Below are 19,050 nucleotides of genomic sequence, written 5' to 3' on the forward strand. Positions count from 1 at the left end.
CCAGCTGGTGCTAGTGTAACTGAGCGTTGAATCTTCAAGGAATTTGTTCTAAGTGTTACGTCTGTTTGTCGGTGCTAATACTTCGCAGAACGTGCCCGGGAATGTCTGGCGGAGTACTAGATTTGTAATCAGGTAGGGAACACTTGACTGGGTTGCAAAATGGCGAGGAGCGTTCAACATTGCTCTAGTCCACATGTCTCACGGACCAATTGATGACAAGAGACCGCCAGCTAAGAGTCGTGTGCTTAGTCTAGGCCCGTTCTTTCTGACTTCAGCTAGATTAGGAGGTACGTGCCGAGCATTTGATTACCAAGGAGATGCGGCCTAAATAGCGTATGTACTGCCATCCAGCGAATGAGCAGGAAATGCTTCTCCACAGGATGCTATACCTAAGGTGGCAGCCCCACCACAGTGGATAGGGGACCTTAGACCAACAACCGACTGTCCCCGAAACCCAAAAACGATACGGAAACCGGAGAAAAGAACGATTACGAACTGCTTTAACGGCAATACGTATGTGGCAACCCTAATCCCGCCTAATGCATCTGACAGGAACCAACATCTATCGTGTATCCACAATGGAATCCTTTGTGGATACACAAATGTTTACATAGAAGATGTTGGATTCTTGAAAATGGCGGCCTCGCACCCTGGTGAACGGCAACGACTTTTAGCGGACGAGAATTGGAAATGGGAATGTCCTAGCCCAACAGGGTAAACTGGCACAATTAGCCAATGAGGCATACCGTATAAAGCTTCAGATCCTAGGACTAAGCGAAGTCCATGTACCGAAGTTTGGAGAACACACATTGGCGTCGGGTCAAATTCTGCAAACATGCTCCTCGTCACCGTGTAGCCATCTGCTCAGTGCTTACGTCTACGTAGCCGATTCCGAACCCTTGGACCACCTCTTGTATAGCGTCTGGAACTAGCCATATTCCGAGTTCACGCACCCAAGACGATGTGGTAACCGATGAAACGGCATTCCAGCCGAACTTGTACAGGGGATAGACAAAATGATCGGGACAGGTAAAATTTTCACTTTTCAAAAAATGTTCAAACAGCTGTAACTTTTTGAAAAGTGCATCAAAATATCTGATTTTTTTTTTACTGTAAGTTGATCAATTGATACACAACAATGGTCAAAATTTAGGAAAGATCGGGCTATCCTACATGAAGTTAAAAAGATTCTAGAAAAAGTCAAAATTATCCGATAGCCAACTTTGAACTGCTATATCTCCGGATTCAATGAACCAAATGCAATGAAATTTTGAGCGATCATGACTTATGTGATTAGCTTTGAAAAAAGTTTGACTAAGCTTGAACTTATTAATAAGAAAGAAAGTTACAGCGATTTCATTTATTTTATAATTTTTTAGTAAATTGGTCCAATTTTAATATGCTTCCCATTACTATTTCAATTTACTGTTGGTTATTTTGTTACTTCCTTCAAAACATATTCATATTCATATATAAGTCAATTGGAGGGATTTCAAATAAACTATAATTTCTATATCGAATATTGAAGCGATGTTAAATTTTATATCGGAAAAATAATCTAAGCGCTATAATTTTCTTCCGTGTTAAAAATTTTAGGTTTTGACAAATGTTTTTCAAAGCTAATCATATAAGTCATGATCGCTCAAAATTTCATTGCATTTGGTTCATTGAATCCGGAGATATAACAGTTCAAAGTTGGCTATCGGATAATTTTGACTTTTTCTAGAATCTTTCTAACTTCATGTAGGATAGCCCGATCTTTCCCGAATTTCGACCATTGATACACAACTAGCTGACCAACTTACAGTAAAAATTTCAGATATTTTGATGCACTTTATGAAAAGTTACAGCTGTTTGAACATTTTTTGAAAAGTGAAAATTTTACCTGTCCCGATCATTTTGTCTATCCCCTGTATTTACCCGTCGTCCTTATCGCCACCATTTTTTCGAACCCATCCGTGACCCAATTACCGTTACCGGTGGGTTGGGTATCGGTATGGGTCTGCTATGTGGGCGTCATCCGTCCCCTACTCAGAAACTGCCTGACAAAGCAGTTGCTGGGCTGCGTCGTAGTGAGTGGTTCAGGCGCAGCTGCGGGCATCGTACACATATAACGTAACGCTATAGGGGGAGGAGGAAGTCCAACTTAGCGCTACGATCTATACAAAATATTTTTGGTTTTCATACAAAAAGCGTTACAAGGGGGAAGGGGGGAGTCTAAAATTGCCGATTCTAGCGTTACGTAATTTGTGTACCATGCCTTACCAGCACTGTGATTTGTCAGCTGTGGCCCTTCTGAAGGCCGGGTACAGCATTGTGCCTTATAGCCTTCACCGCCGCATCGCCTACACAGCTGGCTCCTGTCAGGGCCTTTATAGTCCCTGACTTGTTTCCTGGTTCCAGGCACCTGAAGCAAACCTCCGGTGGCTCGTGCAAGGTCAGTTCACATACCAACCACCTTGAGCTTCCCTACATTAACGGACTCGTTTGTGTTCGCCTGTACGAGTACGTCTAATACTGTGCACGTCGGCTCCCAGATCCACGAGCTTGGCGTCGACCCTCACCCCCTTCAAGAATTCCGAGTACATACTTGGACTTTTCAGTCTTGATAACGAGCGTCTCTTAGGTTTGGTGCCCTACGCTCCTACACATCCTGCGAGTTTCTTCTCTCTAGTCTTCCACTCAACTATGCTCTAAGGGAGGCCCTAGGCCTAGAATGGTCGCAATCCCCTGTTTTCTTCAATTCGTGACTTTTCAGGCCCATCCTTCCCCGCCTGGCTCGGGTCCGAATTACCGGTATTACTGCCGACTTTCACGCCTAGCCTTGAGGGCGCCGTCTGGTAGCTCCTCACCTGACGACTGGTTCACACGCTTCTGCCGATGCTTGTCAAAAGCAATCGCTCACGTCAAACTAGTTGGGCTACCCTCGAAAGCAAAGGCCTTGATCTGGGTAGACTTCGGAACCTTCAACTTTACAGGTTCTGACGCTACCGCATCAGTTGCCAAATTTGACACCACTGAGTGCGCCATAGCCACTCACACAGTTTAGGTAGCATTCTGGAGTGGTAAACTGCCAATTTTCACACTTTCTGATGGTTTTTATCCACTCGGTCGCAAAGCAACGCCTCTACAGCTTAGATTTGCGATTCCGACGATCATTACCACCGGGCATCTGGTGTTCCCAGGACTCGGTGAGTATAAGAACCATTACAAGTCGCGAAAGTTTGAAGAGATACACACTGTCGAATCCGGAAAGCAGGCTTAATTAGAACCCCAGGCCGTTGAAAGATCTTGGGCACGATCTAACGAAACGGATCCCCGCCCCCTTTAAGAAAGATTAACCTACAGTGATAGTGCTGGTTGTGCAAAATCAGTAGTCAACTGACATGACTGATATTGTGCAGCTCTGGTGTTAAGGGAAGTGTTAAATTTGTTTGTCTGTGCATAGAATATTTTGAAATACGAAACTTCGAGACCGAATTCGTTAGCATGTTTGTTTATTTTGCAACGGATGAAATTTACCCTGATGATATAAATTCCATGACATAAAAGCTGCATTAGTTCCGTTTATATGCTTTTCAACTGAAAACCTATAGGCAAGATGACGATGGTTGTTTGCGCTGAACAACGCCGCTACACCAGCATCAACCTCATCTATCCCATCAGCACGATTGAATCGAGCTGAGGGTTGCTATCGCGAGTGTCGCACCGCTCTGTGACGTCCAAAAGTCAGCATGGGATCCGACAGTTAGAGGCAACCGAACAATCCTTTTGCTGCAGCATGCATTATTCTATTCGCCCTCCCCGATCCCGATACGGGATCAGCCGGAAACAATAGGGGAGGGTGGACCGTTACTATAAACCGGCAGATGAAAGCAGCCCATCAAGTCCTGCTATGCGTGGAAGGAACCGTTTATACGGCTGTGTTTGAAGAAGATGGAAATATTGAATTACATCAAATTAATTTGGTTCAATGTACGCGGAACGATTTCAGCTGCGCGGCACTTTTAGCTGTTGGCATCATCGGTGGGTGCCCGATCAGAAAGGCATAACAAAAATGTAACAAAATTATATCAACGGTTGATATATATATATCAACGTTTGTTATATTTAGATATATTTGACAGAATTGATCTGAAAACCTGATATAATTATATCAGAATTATAACAAGATCAGTTATAATCAAAATAAATTCATGTTGATCATCTTTATATCAACATTATAACAAACTCAGTTATAGTTTTGAAAATGAAGTGTATGTCAAATGAATATGTTACAGGTGGTGTTTGGTGCGCAATTTCGCCGCTCTGTGGTGTACAGCCATACTCTTCACTCCCATACTAATTCTTCGTCTTGACGTAACGTCCCCACTGGGTCAAATCCAGCTTCTCAGCTTAAGTTATTAACTGAGAGCTGCCGCTGCCAATGACCATTTTGCATGTGTGCATCGTGCAGCAAGCACGAAGATACTCTATGCCCAAGGAAGGCAAGAAAATTTCCTTTATGCAAAGTTCCTGGACCCACCGGAAATCGAACTCTTCACACCCAGCGTGGTCTTGCTGGATACCCTACCCACGCCCTTACAGCTGTGGCTATATGGGCCAGCCACTACTCCTCACGGAGAACCAATGTTTACACTTTTGCATGGCATTCATTGAACGATTAACATTTACACAAATTTCAAAATTACTCGTACGCTCCCATTTGACGACAAACATGCCTATAGGGGTTATCTGCAGATGAGAGACTCTCTTTAAGTCTCCTCTATTTTGATTACAACGTACTTGTATTTATGAATTTGGATTTTTCTCATGTCAGAAGGTAGATAAAGCAACCCTTTTTTGATCTACACATAACAAATTGTAAAAATGTGACATCGTGATAATTTAATGAGAATCAGAACAAAGAGAGCCTCTCTTTTGCAGATTGGACCTTTAGGCATGTTTGTCGTCAATTTTTGTCAAATACCAACATGTTTTGGTATTCCAAGGTGATTTGTAAACCAAACGTGGTTCCCATGCCGAAATTATTGCAAAATATTCGCGTAAGTGGTTGCACGAGCTGATTTTCGATCTATGTAAGTCTTAGTCACTCGTTGAGCGCCACGGATTTGGTCTATTAGGGTTACACATATATTAGTGCTAAAAAAATTAAGCGTGCTCCACTGATATTGGCTACCTTTATTCAGGACACGAGTGCTACTAGTAGTACTAGAGTATCTAGACACATCTCAAACAATTATATGCAGCTACAGAAGCGTTTAATATTAATTCCAATCTATATGATAAGTGAGGCATCAAAAGGGATTTGAAAAGGATGATTTCATCGAAACTGTCAACATTCCTGTAATAAGTTTTAAGTGTCACAATCTTCCACTGATCATGTTTGAATGATTTCGTTTAACATCCACTTACAATTTGAGAGCGGTATTCAAATAGGATTAAAGCAATGATACAAAATCTCTACTGAAATCAAACTGATGTAATAATTTTTGCAATCGTTTACCATTAGAAACTTTGATAGAGTAGTGTGCGGTGGTTCGGCAGCAGCAGAGCCATATTCGCATAAATGGGTGAGCTGGTTTCATGCTATTATTTTATCGTGAATGTTCGTTGTAAAATAACATGACTTAAATATATGCCATACAATTAACGTTCATAATAATTCAGTAGAAATACAGCTGCTGATCATCTGCAAACATGTAGATTAGCGTGGTTCAAAAAATCGTTTTTGCTCCACACCGCTTATTCGATTTGTAACCAGAATCTATGTCTCCTCCCAAAATTTGAGCTAATTTGGTTGAAAATTGAGACTGCACAAGCCCTTCAAAGTTTATATGGGAATTACTACGGGAAAACGACGTTTTTCATTCAATCGACCGTAACATTTTCCCAACTGTCTAAGATGATTAATTGAACCCTGATACTCATAGGCAACTTTATTAGCTACAACTTTGCCGAAGACCGCTTTGAAATCGGACGGCTAATTAATTAGTTATCGATTTTCATCGAACTGGAGAAACTTTAACAGTGATCCTCCAGCTTCCCAGCAGGCAACATTGCTGCTGTATATGGGTCCAAAGATAGAACACAGAAATCATGGCTACTATGTTTCACTGCTAATTGCAGTGATGCCCATCAAATAGTTCAATCAGGGCGTCGCACGCTATGTCTGAACCAACAGATTATAAAAATTGAATGTACATCGGGTTTCTTTCCATAAAACATCAGTATTCAAGCTATATTTTCATTTGTAGAAGGTTTCAAAATATTCTATCGGGGAAATTTTGATTTTTCCATCTTTTTGACCGTTTTTCATACAAATTTGCTTGAAATCCTCATTTTCGGTCAATTTCTCTCCCATACAAAATGTATGGAAAAATTTTCACCGATAGAATATTTTAAAACCTTCTGCAAATGCAAATATAGCTTGAATACTGATGTTTTATGGAAAGAAACCCGATGTACATTCAATTTTTATAATCTGCTGGTTCAGACATAGCGTGCGTCGCAACTGGTGATTTTTACGTGACTCCAATTTCATCATATTTCAACGACCCTGTTCCCCCAGTAAGCGGTGTGGAGCAAAAACGATTTTTTGAGCTAATATAGATATTACATACTTTCAAAGATGATGGAAGGCCGTTGGCACATAAGGCTAACAGCAATGGTTCTGAAACCGATCCTTGTAGCACTCCCGATGGAATACCGATCGGGCTAGAATGATTTGCTTTAACTTCCTCTATTTGAAAGCGGTTATTCAAATAGGATTTACTCAGTGACACAGAATCTCAACGGAAATCAAATAGATGTGATAATCTCTGCAGCAGTTCAAAATGAGAAACCCTGTTAAAAGCTTTTGAAAAACCAATCAATAGCAGAATATTATCGATATGTTGATGGACATCGTCATGCATATTGAGCAAATGCCAAGGCAAATACCGAAGTTCGAAGTTGGAATACTTAGTATTTAGTGAAGTACCTAGTAGCTTGGAATACTTGAGGAAATTGCTTGTTGTGAGTATTTTTGCTGAAAATAAAAACATTATATGAGATCACGAGGCAAAGCAAAACTCACAAAGTTGCTTTAGTATGTCAATTCTTGTACCATATAATGTTTAAATTGGGCTTTAAACACTTATTTTTTTATTTCACAAGCCACCTAAATCTGACAATCTCCAGGAATGCATACTAACGCCACCAAGTGATGTAATTTCCAATCACAAGACTACTGTATAACTTTGCTAGGCAGGAACTTCCTTTATGGTGAGAAACATTAGATAATTATCTCGCTAGCGCCAAGAAAAGGTGAAATTGTATACAGTTATGTTCCGACTTTATCACCCCCTCCACGCGTCAGACCTTCATTTTTTATTAATGCCCTGTTACATTTTAGGGAAAATCTCCTCCCTCTTCTTCAGGATGAAGTTTGTATGCGTGCTTTCCAACGTTCAAAATATTGAAAACGCATATAGATTTTTACAGTGTTTGAAAACATTTATGGAAAGGGGGTGATAAAATCGGAACATTACTGTACCACTCTTTTCAATGTCTGAGAGCCATTGACTATCTTTACCACTTTAAAGAAGATACGACATTTATTTCTGGTCTGAATCACGAGACAAAACATGCTAAAATGCAGAGCACATTCTTGAGTTACAATTGTAACTAAATTATATCCACTTTTGTTATTATATCCTAAGATGACGTAATTGCGATCAATTGTATCAAGAATATTTTTATGTGACGTCATAGTTTCCCTCGCCTGTGCGTTGGACAAACGAGTCTATTTATAGACCAGCCACCAAAACGAAGAACCACTTGATCTTAAACCTCCCCTCACTTCAAGTGCTGCAATGGCCTCATGGATAAAGGCGCCGGATTGTAGTTGAAGGCTGGCGTCCTTGGTTCGATTCCCGTCTGGGTGTGGGTTTTTTACATACTAAGTGGGGCAAGTTTTTTATACAAAAAACTTTTCGCTAAAAATAAATAACACTCTTAATAAAAATTAACCAAAAAATGAGTTAAAATTTACCCAACTCAATTTTTACCCAATATATTTATATCTAATTTATAACAACATGTGTTATAATTTTTCGATCATTCCAAGATTTATTATATCTCACGTTGTTATAAATTTGTTAAAATTGTATCAAGACCTGTTATAATTATGTTATGGCTAGAGCAATTTTTGTTATAATTTTTGTTATTTTAACACCTAACCGGCGAATTTTATAACTCATTCTGTTATGAAAATTTTTTGAAATAAATAACTCAATCGGTTATAATTTTGTTATGCCTTTCTGATCGGGTGCCACCACCACGGCACTGCCGGACACGGACTACGGAGGGATGATGTGACGATGATGATGATCTTCTCTGTGCTTTGTTTCGAATCGTCGCATCACGTAGCGCACCCGTAGATACTCCGACATTACTGTGCAGGATCTGAACGTTTCGTAATGAAACTGCAGCTGTTTTAAAACTGTTGTCCAGTAGCTACAAAAAATGAAGATAGAAGGAAAGCAGAAAAATATTAATCGATTATTAAACGCCCCGTCGGGATGTTTCACGCGCAAGCGGGGGTGTACATAAAACGGAGAATCGTCCCATAACACTTCACCCATCCGGTTTGCGTTGTTCATTCATTCAAAAAAAAAAAAAAAGGAACAGACCAAACCGTGAAAACGTGAAACCTAATGCGCTAGAGTGATACATGTGCGTTCCACCGCACTACACTGGTGATGGGGGATCGGATATTGAACTTTACTGGCCGGACCCTTGTCGAAGGGGACCAACCAACGCAACGCCGGCGGCGAGGACGACGACGGACGCATTGGTGTTTGATGAACCACAAAACCAAAAATTTAAATGCCTCTCACCTTTTTTGTTTTCAGCCGATGAGTCGTCCCTTTTCTCGATTGGATATGCATCTGCTCGATTTGGTGAGATGGGAAATTGCAGATACACCTATGTAGGTATGTTGAAGGCAAACTGTAGAATGAGTACAATAAGGGACTCCTTCGAACAAGATTCTAAAAGTCTGATCCATGGAATTGAAAATCTAGTTCTGTGTCGAAAATCTCTGGATTTGTTGAAATTACTTGGCGTAACTGAAAATGGTAATTTATTATCTCCTACAACATGTTTTACACAACATAACATAAAACAAATTTATACACCGAAAAAATCCATTCCCTTCATCATGAATAAAAAATCATTTTCTTGTCTGCCAAGTCATAATATGATAGGTATGATTCATAATATCATGAATGAGCTGACCAAAATTATGAGCATTATATTCATGGTCGCTTCCTAGCGTTACACTTATCTGCCATATGTAATTATATAATGTCGCCTCAGCATACGCGCAGAATCTCGAGGCCGCGTTGCCAGACGAGGGCGAGCTCGATGAGGCCCCTCTAGAGGACTGCTGGAGTACAGTGAAAGCAGCCATCAACGACGCAGCCGAGAGCACCATCGGGTACGTGGAACGGAATCGACGGAACGAATGGTTCGACGAAGAGTGCAGAACGGTTTTGGAGGAGAAGAATGCAGCGAGGGCGGTAATGCTGCAGCAAGGGACTCGACAGAACGTGGAACGTTATAAGCAGAAGCGGAAACAGCAGACCCGCCTCTTTCGGGAGAAAAAGCGCCGCCTGGAAGAAGCGGAGTGTGAAGAAATGGAACTGCTGTGCCGTTCCCAAGAAACACGGAAGTTCTATCAGAAGCTCAACGCATCCCGCAACGGCTTCGTGCCGCGAGCCGAAATATGCAGGGATGAAGACGGAGGCCTTTTGACGGACGGACGTGAGGTGATCGAAAGGTGGAAGCAGCACTTCGATCAGCACCTGAATGGCGTGGAGAACGTAGGCACGGGAGCCCACGGCAACGGAGGAAACGACAACGCCAGTGCAGCGGAGGACGGAAATGAACCAACTCCCACGCTGAGGGAAGTTAAGGATGCCATTCACCAGCTCAAAACCAACAAAGCAGCTGGTAAGGATGGTATCGCAGCTGAACTCATCAAGATGGGCCCAGAAAAGTTGGCCACCTGTCTGCATCGGCTGATAGTCAGGATCTGGGAAACCGAACAGCTACCGGAGGAGTGGAAGGAAGGGGTAATCTGCCCCATTCACAAGAAAGGCGACCATTTGGAATGTGAGAACTTCAGGGCGATCACTATTTTGAATGCTGCCTACAAAGTGCTATCCCAGATCATCTTCCGTCGTCTGTCACCTAAAACAAATGAGTTCGTGGGAAGTTATCAAGCCGGCTTCATCGACGGCCGGTCGACAACGGACCAGATCTTTACCGTACGGCAAATCCTCCAGAAATGCCGTGAATACCAGGTCCCAACGCACCACCTGTTCATCGACTTTAAAGCGGCATACGATAGTATCGACCGCGCAGAGCTATGGAGAATCATGGACGAAAACGGCTTTCCTGGGAAGCTGACTAGACTGATTAAAGCAACGATGGACGGTGTGCAAAACTGCGTAAGGGTTTCGGGTGAACTATCCAGTTCATTCATATCTCGCCGGGGACTGCGACAAGGTGACGGACTCTCATGTCTACTCTTCAACATCGCTCTGGAAGGTGTGATGCGACGAGCCGGGCTCAACAGCCGGGGAACGATTTTCACAAAATCCGGACAATTTGTGTGCTTTGCGGACGACATGGACATTATTGCCAGAACATTTGGAACGGTGGCAGAGCTGTACACCCGCCTGAAACGCGAAGCAGCAAAGGTCGGACTGGTGGTGAATGCCTCAAAAACAAAGTACATGCTGGTAGGCGGAACCGACAACGACCGGATCCGTCTGGGTAGTAATGTTACGATAGACGGGGATACTTTCGAGGTGGTGGAGGAATTCGTCTACCTCGGATCCTTACTGACGGCTGACAACAACGTGAGCCGTGAAATTCGGAGGCGCATCATCAGCGGAAGTCGGGCCTACTACGGGCTCCAGAAGAAACTGCGGTCGAAAAAGATTCACCCACGCACCAAATGCACCATGTACAAAACGCTAATAAGACCGGTGATCCTCTACGGGCACGAGACATGGACCATGCTCGAGGAGGACCTGCAAGCACTCGGAGTTTTCGAGCGACGCGTGCTAAGGACGATCTTCGGCGGTGTGCAGGAGAACGGTGTGTGGCGGAGAAGAATGAACCACGAGCTCGCTGCACTTCACGGCGAACCCAGCATCCAGAAGGTGGCCAAAGCCGGAAGGATACGGTGGACAGGGCATGTTGCAAGAATGCCGGACAACAACCCTACAAAGCTGGTGTTTGCAACTGATCCGGTTGGCACAAGAAGGCGTGGAGCGCAGAGAGCACGATGGGCGGACCAGGTGGAGCGTGACTTGGCGAGCATCGGGCGCGACCGAGGATGGAGAGCGGCAGCCACGAACCGTGTATTATGGAGAAATATTGTTGATTCAGTTTTATCTTGAATTTGATGTAATACTAAATAAATGAAATGAATGAATTCTATAATTCGCGCGGTCGTCCAGCACAAACATGTGGAAAAAGCTGCTATTATTGCAAAGATTTTATTTGTTCAGAGTTATAAATGTATATATCAGGAAACGGAACAACATCAAAATAGTGTGCCCGTAAGATTCGGCAGTTTGTTGGGAGTTGATTGACCACAAAAAAAAGTAAATGCGCAAAAAGTAAACAGTGAGACTCAGCAAGTGGTGTGAACCTGTGTGAACTAGTGAACATTCGATATGGTTTGGAGGGCATCCTTAGACAATTGGATGCAGCAGCCTAAGACAAAAATAGAAAATCAGTTAAATATGATAATCCGGTGAGTTCGATCATTGTTGTCCTCTTTTATATTCGAACATGACATATATTCACTAACAAGAGACCAACTAAAAAGTGCTGCTAATCATGGAAATGGCCTCTAATATCACTAATTTTATTTACTTATGATTTTAGCTTGTATTGTTTTATTAATCTAATTAAAAGCATTTGGGATCAACGACGACGGAATCATAAAAGTAATTTTTAATTTCATGATTTCTATGCATGGCTAAATCTCAATCAACCATAATTTCATGAATTTAATTGAGAAGCATTTCACGGTGTCCTGAAACATGATTGTCTTAGCTGCTCAGTATAGCGGGAGGGTTGGCACGGGTACACTTTATTTCAGGTCACTTTCTTACAGTTTCAGGCAATTAAACACTTATTAACCTCACTACAGGTGTATCTTCTTCTTCCTCTTCTTCTTTATTAAATTATATTCTTCACTAATTAACTTGCTAATAGTCCACTAATCCACTTTATTTTTAAGTTCAACTTTTCTTAATTCTACTAATAACTCTAATTCATCAAAACTTTCTTACTGTGCAAAATTCAAATAATTTTCTAGTATACTGATTAGTAGTATGACACCGAACACTGGTATGGCGGCTTCCTAACGTCCGTGATGCGAACCTGCTGGCACAAGAGAGAAGCTCATGACGTTTCGGGTTCGTTTTTATAATCGCCGCCGATGATCGCCATCACTCGTTCCGAAAAGTCCCGAAGCACGATGACTAGCGAGTTTCGGTTCAGTGGATTGATGCATTTCGCCTGATTTGCCGCGCAAACAATGATTATTATCGAACTTGCATGAACCTCATATTTTTTTTTTTCGTTCAAAGTTTGTCTTGACAGTATAGAAATCGATGCTGAAGACTACAAAATCTTTCATCGGGGAAAATTAAAATAAAATCGATTTGAATATTTTAAGGTTTTTCAATACAAAATATGTTGAAAGGGAAAACAAACTTACATTGTTTTTGATCAAAACTAGGGGTTTTCAGGAGTTGTTTCAGAAGCAATCATAAGAAATAAGATCAAAAACTGAAAATTTATCACAAATCTGTATTCGGTGTGCATACAATGTAACCAGCCCACTTTGGTATGCCGAATATCATGCACGAAACCACATGGTGTCGTTAGGAATATATCGCGCTACTTACGGATTAAGAAACAAAGAATTTTGTTAACGAATGAAAACTGAGAGATGGTTTGTGAATTTCCTATTCCTACATACTATTTATTGTTACATTATTTCAACATCTGTTTAAAATCTCATACAACACTCTTTCATATGAAGGGTATTGTACGAAACTACGTACGTAGTCTTGTAACTAGGTGACACATTAAAGGTTGATCAATTGAGGTAATCATTATTTAGGCAACCATTTGCAGTACAGTATATGTACGTTACCATGGTAACATAAAATAATCATTCTAAGAAAAAAGATTTGGTTGCACGCCCATTGTCTCCCAGTAACTTGTTTGCAGCGGACATGAAGCTGGACCACGAAACCTGCCGCAATTTAGTTTGCGCCTTGTGTTTCGGTAAAACCAAATCTCCTAGAAAACTGTATGACAAACTAAAGCAAACCATAGTTAAATACTTTTTGCCAAATTACAATGATAATGAAGAAATTTACCCGAAAGTTTTGTGTGCCAAGTGTTACATGGTTGTCTACAGGCGGTCGGAAGGTAATAATAAGCTTTTTAATTTAAATGATTATGCCTAGTAATGTTTTCTCTTGATATGGCTTTGATCACCGCTTACATGATCTTGTTCGATTTTAATTGGTGTTTCTCGGTGATGATATTAAATTAAAATCGTAATTTGGTTTTACGTTTCAACCTACTTTTATTTTTCGGTCATCCTCAGAAAATTTCCGCCGCGCCTGCGTTCTTTGGGGCGGCACACTTAATTCTAATTATCTATGTCATGTTCCGTCTCGGTGTCGTCTTGTTCGTCGTTGGTCGTCTTTCAGTTTGTGTATCAAGTTATTGTATGTGTTTGAGAACCCGTCTACGTCACGCTGTAAATTAACCGTCGTTTCTCTGTTTATCTTAATGTGAACTACCTCTGCTGCTAGTCTGCTCGCGTCATTGTTGATTCTCTCCAGAATTCTAGTTCGAGAGAAGTCAAAACGATGTCCGTTGTCTAGCGCGTGTTGGGTGAGTCCCGTAGCTGATGCGTTCGTGCGTACTGAGTTCTTGTGTTGCGCTATGCGCTTGTCAAGTGTTTGAGATGTCTGTCCGATATATTCCTTACGTTCGCATGCTCCACAAGGTATAGAATACACTACATTTGTCTGTTTTAATGGTGGTATAGTGTCTTTCAGTTTCGTAAAAATAGTGGTTTTTACCTTGTCGCATGGTTTGAAGGAAGCGGTGATGTCATGTTTTTTCAACGTCTTGCTCACCTTCTCGCTGAGACCCGGTACGTATGGAATGGACACATATTTTTTTGGTTCCTCATTGCACTCCCTCTCTAATGTGTTGTACAACCGGTGTACCCGATCTCTCACCGTTCGTTGAATGAGATTCTCCGGGTAGTTGTTGTTGCGGAGAATGCTCTTTACCGTTCCAATGCTCTCCTGTCTTCGTTCGACGTCCGTGAGTTTGAGTGCTCGATCGACCAAAGCGATCATCGTGTTTACCTTGTGGGTATGCGGGCTTTCCGAGTTGTAGTCGAGGTAGCGCCCATCCTTCTGCTTGGGGAACCAGACCTTCTGGATTCGCTCTTCGTTTCTCGTGAGTGTGAGATCCAGAAAGCGAAGTGAACCATTCGTCTCCTCTTCTACGGTGAACCTCAGTTTCTCATCGATGGCGTTGAAATGCTCCACCACCTTCTCCACATCCTCCTTTCTCCCCATTAGGAAGCAATCATCGACGTACCTTCTGTACACTGTCAGTGGGATGTGTTTCTGCTCTAGTTTGGTCATGGCCTCCTGCTCCACCTTCTCCATGATTAGATTTGCTATCACTGGTGAAAGCGGGGAGCCCATGGGGACCCCCGTTGTTTGGGCATAGAATTTTCCGTCGTATTGGAAAAAAGATGCTTCGAGAACAGTTTTCATCGCCTGCTTGAAAATTTCCCATGGTATGGTGGTGTGTTCTTGAAGTTCTCCCCATTTTCCTTCCACCAGATCGTACACCTTCTCCACTGGAACATTTGTATAGAGGGACACCACATCTAGTGAGTACATGATATGGCCCTCTGGAACAACCACATGCGATATTTCTCCCGCGAAATCGAAGCTGTTGCGCACGTGATATGGTGTTTTTCCTACAAGCTTTCCCAACATTTCCGCTAGAAATTGTGCCATACGGTACGTCGCCGTTCCTATGGTTGACACAACTGGGCGGAGGGGTCTGTTCGGTTTGTGAATTTTCGGCAGACCATATATTCTAGGTGGGTGACAATTATAAACCTTAAGTTTGTTTTTTGTTAGTGTGTCGATGTGACCTTCTTTCCACCATTTTTTTATAATCGTGTTGAGTTTCCTCAAGGTTTTGTTCGTTGGAAAAACATGACATCACCGCTTCCTTCAAACCATGCGACAAGGTAAAAACCACTATTTTTACGAAACTGAAAGACACTATACCACCATTAAAACAGACAAATGTAGTGTATTCTATACCTTGTGGAGCATGCGAACGTAAGGAATATATCGGACAGACATCTCAAACACTTGACAAGCGCATAGCGCAACACAAGAACTCAGTACGCACGAACGCATCAGCTACGGGACTCACCCAACACGCGCTAGACAACGGACATCGTTTTGACTTCTCTCGAACTAGAATTCTGGAGAGAATCAACAATGACGCGAGCAGACTAGCAGCAGAGGTAGTTCACATTAAGATAAACAGAGAAACGACGGTTAATTTACAGCGTGACGTAGACGGGTTCTCAAACACATACAATAACTTGATACACAAACTGAAAGACGACCAACGACGAACAAGACGACACCGAGACGGAACATGACATAGATAATTAGAATTAAGTGTGCCGCCCCAAAGAACGCAGGCGCGGCGGAAATTTTCTGAGGATGACCGAAAAATAAAAGTAGGTTGAAACGTAAAACCAAATTACGATTTTAATTTAATATCATCACCGAGAAACACCAATTAAAATCGAACAAGAATATGTTTTCTACACCAGGGCTGCCACATAAGACTATAAAACTACATGATTATAGTAAAGATGTGTCGTCGGTAGTCACGAGAGGACAGACGTCAACGAAACATACGTGCAATTTGTGTACGGTGGCCTGCCAAAATCCTTTGAGCAAACCGGTGAGCAAACCGAAGTCACGACCAAACCAAGCAAATCCAAAATCCAATTTCAACCTTAAGTTGTGCTCCAAGTGCTTATCAGAAGTTCACCGAGGGAAATCGCATTATTGTTCAAAAGACACGAAAGAGAAAAATCTAGTGCGCCTAGCTGGTAACGATACCGGTAAACTTCTGGCACAATCACTGAGATCCAGTAATGCTTCAAATCGCGATGTAATTTTGAAGAACTCCAGAGGAAAGCCCACTAAAGTAAAGATTCTAGGAAGTGCGAAAAAAATTCCGGAAAAGCCTCGTCTGTCACATAACCAAATCTTGAAAATTCAAAATAAACTGGATCTGAGCACAAGAAAGGTTTGTGGGACTGGTTTTTCAAAAAAAATGCGTTTATTTAATTTTTCATTGTTTTTCAGACTCGGAAACTTGCTCAAGCTCTTGGCGAATCGAAATCAGTGGCGATACAGCATGGTTTGCAGAACTTTCTTACAAGTTCCGCACACGAACTTGATAATTTTTTTGAAGTTGAGTCAATGTTTTTTTCAACTTCAAGCGGCAACCTGACCAAGGAATATCTGATCTTCTGTCGAAGTGTTCATGGCTTGATAGCATATGTTAAAAGTCGTCGTAATATTCAGGACGCACGCATACTTATAGGGATTGACGAAGGACAAGGCTCGTTGAAGATAATCTTGAATATGGAAAACAGTTATGAAGCCGGTCAGTCAGAGTTCAGGGATTCTGGAGTAAAACGGTGCTTCATTCTTGCATTGGTTGAAATGTCCAAGAAAACTACGACAATGTTTCAAAAATGTGGAAACAATTGGAACTTGCTGCAGTTGTAACAGGTATGCATTCATAGTTAAATATAACAAATTATTCATCGTAAAATATAACAAATATTTTTTTTTTCAAGGCGACCTGAAGATTATCAACATTATCGCAGGTGTGATGAGTAACAGTTCAACGTACCCGTGCGCTTTCTGCACCGTGAATAAGAAAGATTTGGGTGAGAAATTTGGTACGCTACGCACAATCGACTCAATCCAGCATAATAGCTCTTTATGGAACGCCGAAGGGGGGATCAAGAACAATGCCAAGTTCTATTTGAACTGTGTGAATACACCTTTGTTTCACGGGGACGGTACCACCAATATTCTCGATGTCTGTGCATCTCCATCATTACACCTGCTCTTGGGAATGGTTAATACAGTATATAATGGCATTGCTGAATGCAATGTTGATATTGCACAATCCTGGACGGCTGCTTCAGGTGCAACACGACATGCCCAATTCGGGTTCACTGGAAGACATTGTCACAATCTTTTAGCGAAGCGAAAAATATTAAACGACCAAGACCCAAACCTGAAGCAATATGTATATGTACTTAACGGATTACAGAAGGTAGTTGTTGCTTGTTTCGGAGCCAAGCTGCAAGATGACTTCCAGCAACACATTATTGAGTTTTGTGAAGCTTGGAAATCGGCAAAGCTGCCAAGGACTCCAAAGTTCCACACAATACATCAACATGTTGGAGAGTTTTGTTCTAGCAAGCAAACTGGATTGGCAAAATTCTCAGAGCAAACAACCGAAGCCATACATAAAGATTTTGCAAAAAAAATGGGAAAATTACAAAGTTCCCAAAACGAGTCTTCAACTTCCGAAGAAACTGCTAAACTGTGTAGTTTCGTACAATACCCTTCATATTGTATGAAAGAGCGTTGTATGCGATGTTAAACAGATGTTGAAATAATGTAACAATAAATAGTATGTAGTAATAAATAGTAAATTCACAAACCATCCCTCGGTTTTCATTCGTTAACAAAATTATTTGTTTCTTAATCCGTAAGCAGAACGATATATTCCTAACGACACCATGTGGTTTCGTGCATGATATTCGGCATACGAAAGTGGGCTGGTTACATTGTATGCACAGCGAATACATTTTTGTGATAAATTTTCAGTTCTTGATCTTATTTCTTATGATTGCTTCTGAAACAACTCCTGAAAACCCCTAGTTTTGATAAAAGGCAATGTAAGTTTTTTTCCCTTTCAACATATTTTGTATGGAAAAACCTTAAAATATTCAAATCGATTTTATTTTAATTTTCCCCGATGAAAGATTTTCTAGTCTTCAGCATCGATTTCTATACTGTCAAGACTAACTTTTAACGGAAAAAAATATGAGGTTCATGCAAGTTCGATAATAATCATGTTTCAGCACACCGTGCATTTTGATCCGACGGTGACGAAATCATAAAAAAATGATTTCATGAATTCTATGCATGGCTCCATCTCGCTCAACCATAGTTTTATGAATCTGTTTGAGAAGCATTTGGGAATTGGGACCAACGACGACGGAATCATAAAAAGTAATTTTTAATTTCACGAATTCTATGTATGCATGGCTCCATCTCCCTCAACCATATTTTTTATGAATTTGATTGAGAAGCATTTAGATCCAACGACGACAAAATCATAAAAGCAATTTGATTTTCCAGAAATTCTTTTGGCAATATTTGAATTGCCACTAATGTTATCCGCAAAAGTTGTTTTAAAGTGATCAATTTGACCCCGGATTACGGTACTCTGGCTAGCAATCCTTGATTGTAGCGCCGTTGCTCGCTCTTTCAAAGGAAATGAGACCAATAATGTTTTCCCTCCACCATCATTTGACATATGAGAGGTACAATATTTAACCAAAGTCTGAACTGTAGCCGAATTGTTAGTATTAAACAAGCTCATCAATTCATCTGGTAGCGGCTTTTTATAATGATTGGGTACCATAGTAACGAACGAAAGCGTGTCGACTTCCGGTATCTATTTTAAAACATATTTATAAGAGTGAATTCAAAGATGGCCATGACAATGTAGTATGGTTCCAGAGACGTATTTACGAAGACAAAACTTGGTGTGCCTAAAACTTTAGGTGTCTTT

General features: G+C 41.4%; 1 protein-coding gene across 1 annotated transcript; it reads right to left on the reverse strand.

Moving 5' to 3' along the window:
• Positions 1 to 12,474: 12,474 nt before the first annotated feature.
• On the reverse strand, positions 12,475 to 15,122 carry LOC134290343 (uncharacterized). Its single transcript, XM_062857461.1, has 2 exons — positions 14,181 to 15,122; positions 12,475 to 12,591 (listed from the first exon to the last, which is right to left on the reverse strand). Exons 1-2 carry the CDS (start codon positions 15,120 to 15,122, stop codon positions 12,475 to 12,477), a joined length of 1,059 nt encoding a protein of 352 aa, XP_062713445.1.
• Positions 15,123 to 19,050: the final 3,928 nt, after the last annotated feature.

Source organism: Aedes albopictus, chromosome 3, assembly GCF_035046485.1.
Source record: "Aedes albopictus strain Foshan chromosome 3, AalbF5, whole genome shotgun sequence".
Taxonomy (NCBI): Eukaryota; Metazoa; Arthropoda; class Insecta; order Diptera; family Culicidae; genus Aedes; species Aedes albopictus.

Coding starts and splice junctions, on each gene's coding strand:
- LOC134290343 (XM_062857461.1), bottom strand. CDS start 15,122: ATGTTGGGAAAGCTTGTAGGAAAAACACCATATCACGTGCGCAACAGC. Junction 12,592..14,180: donor CCTTCAAACCATGCGACAAG/GTAAAAACCACT, acceptor GCGGCAAATCAG/GCGAAATGCATCAATCCACT.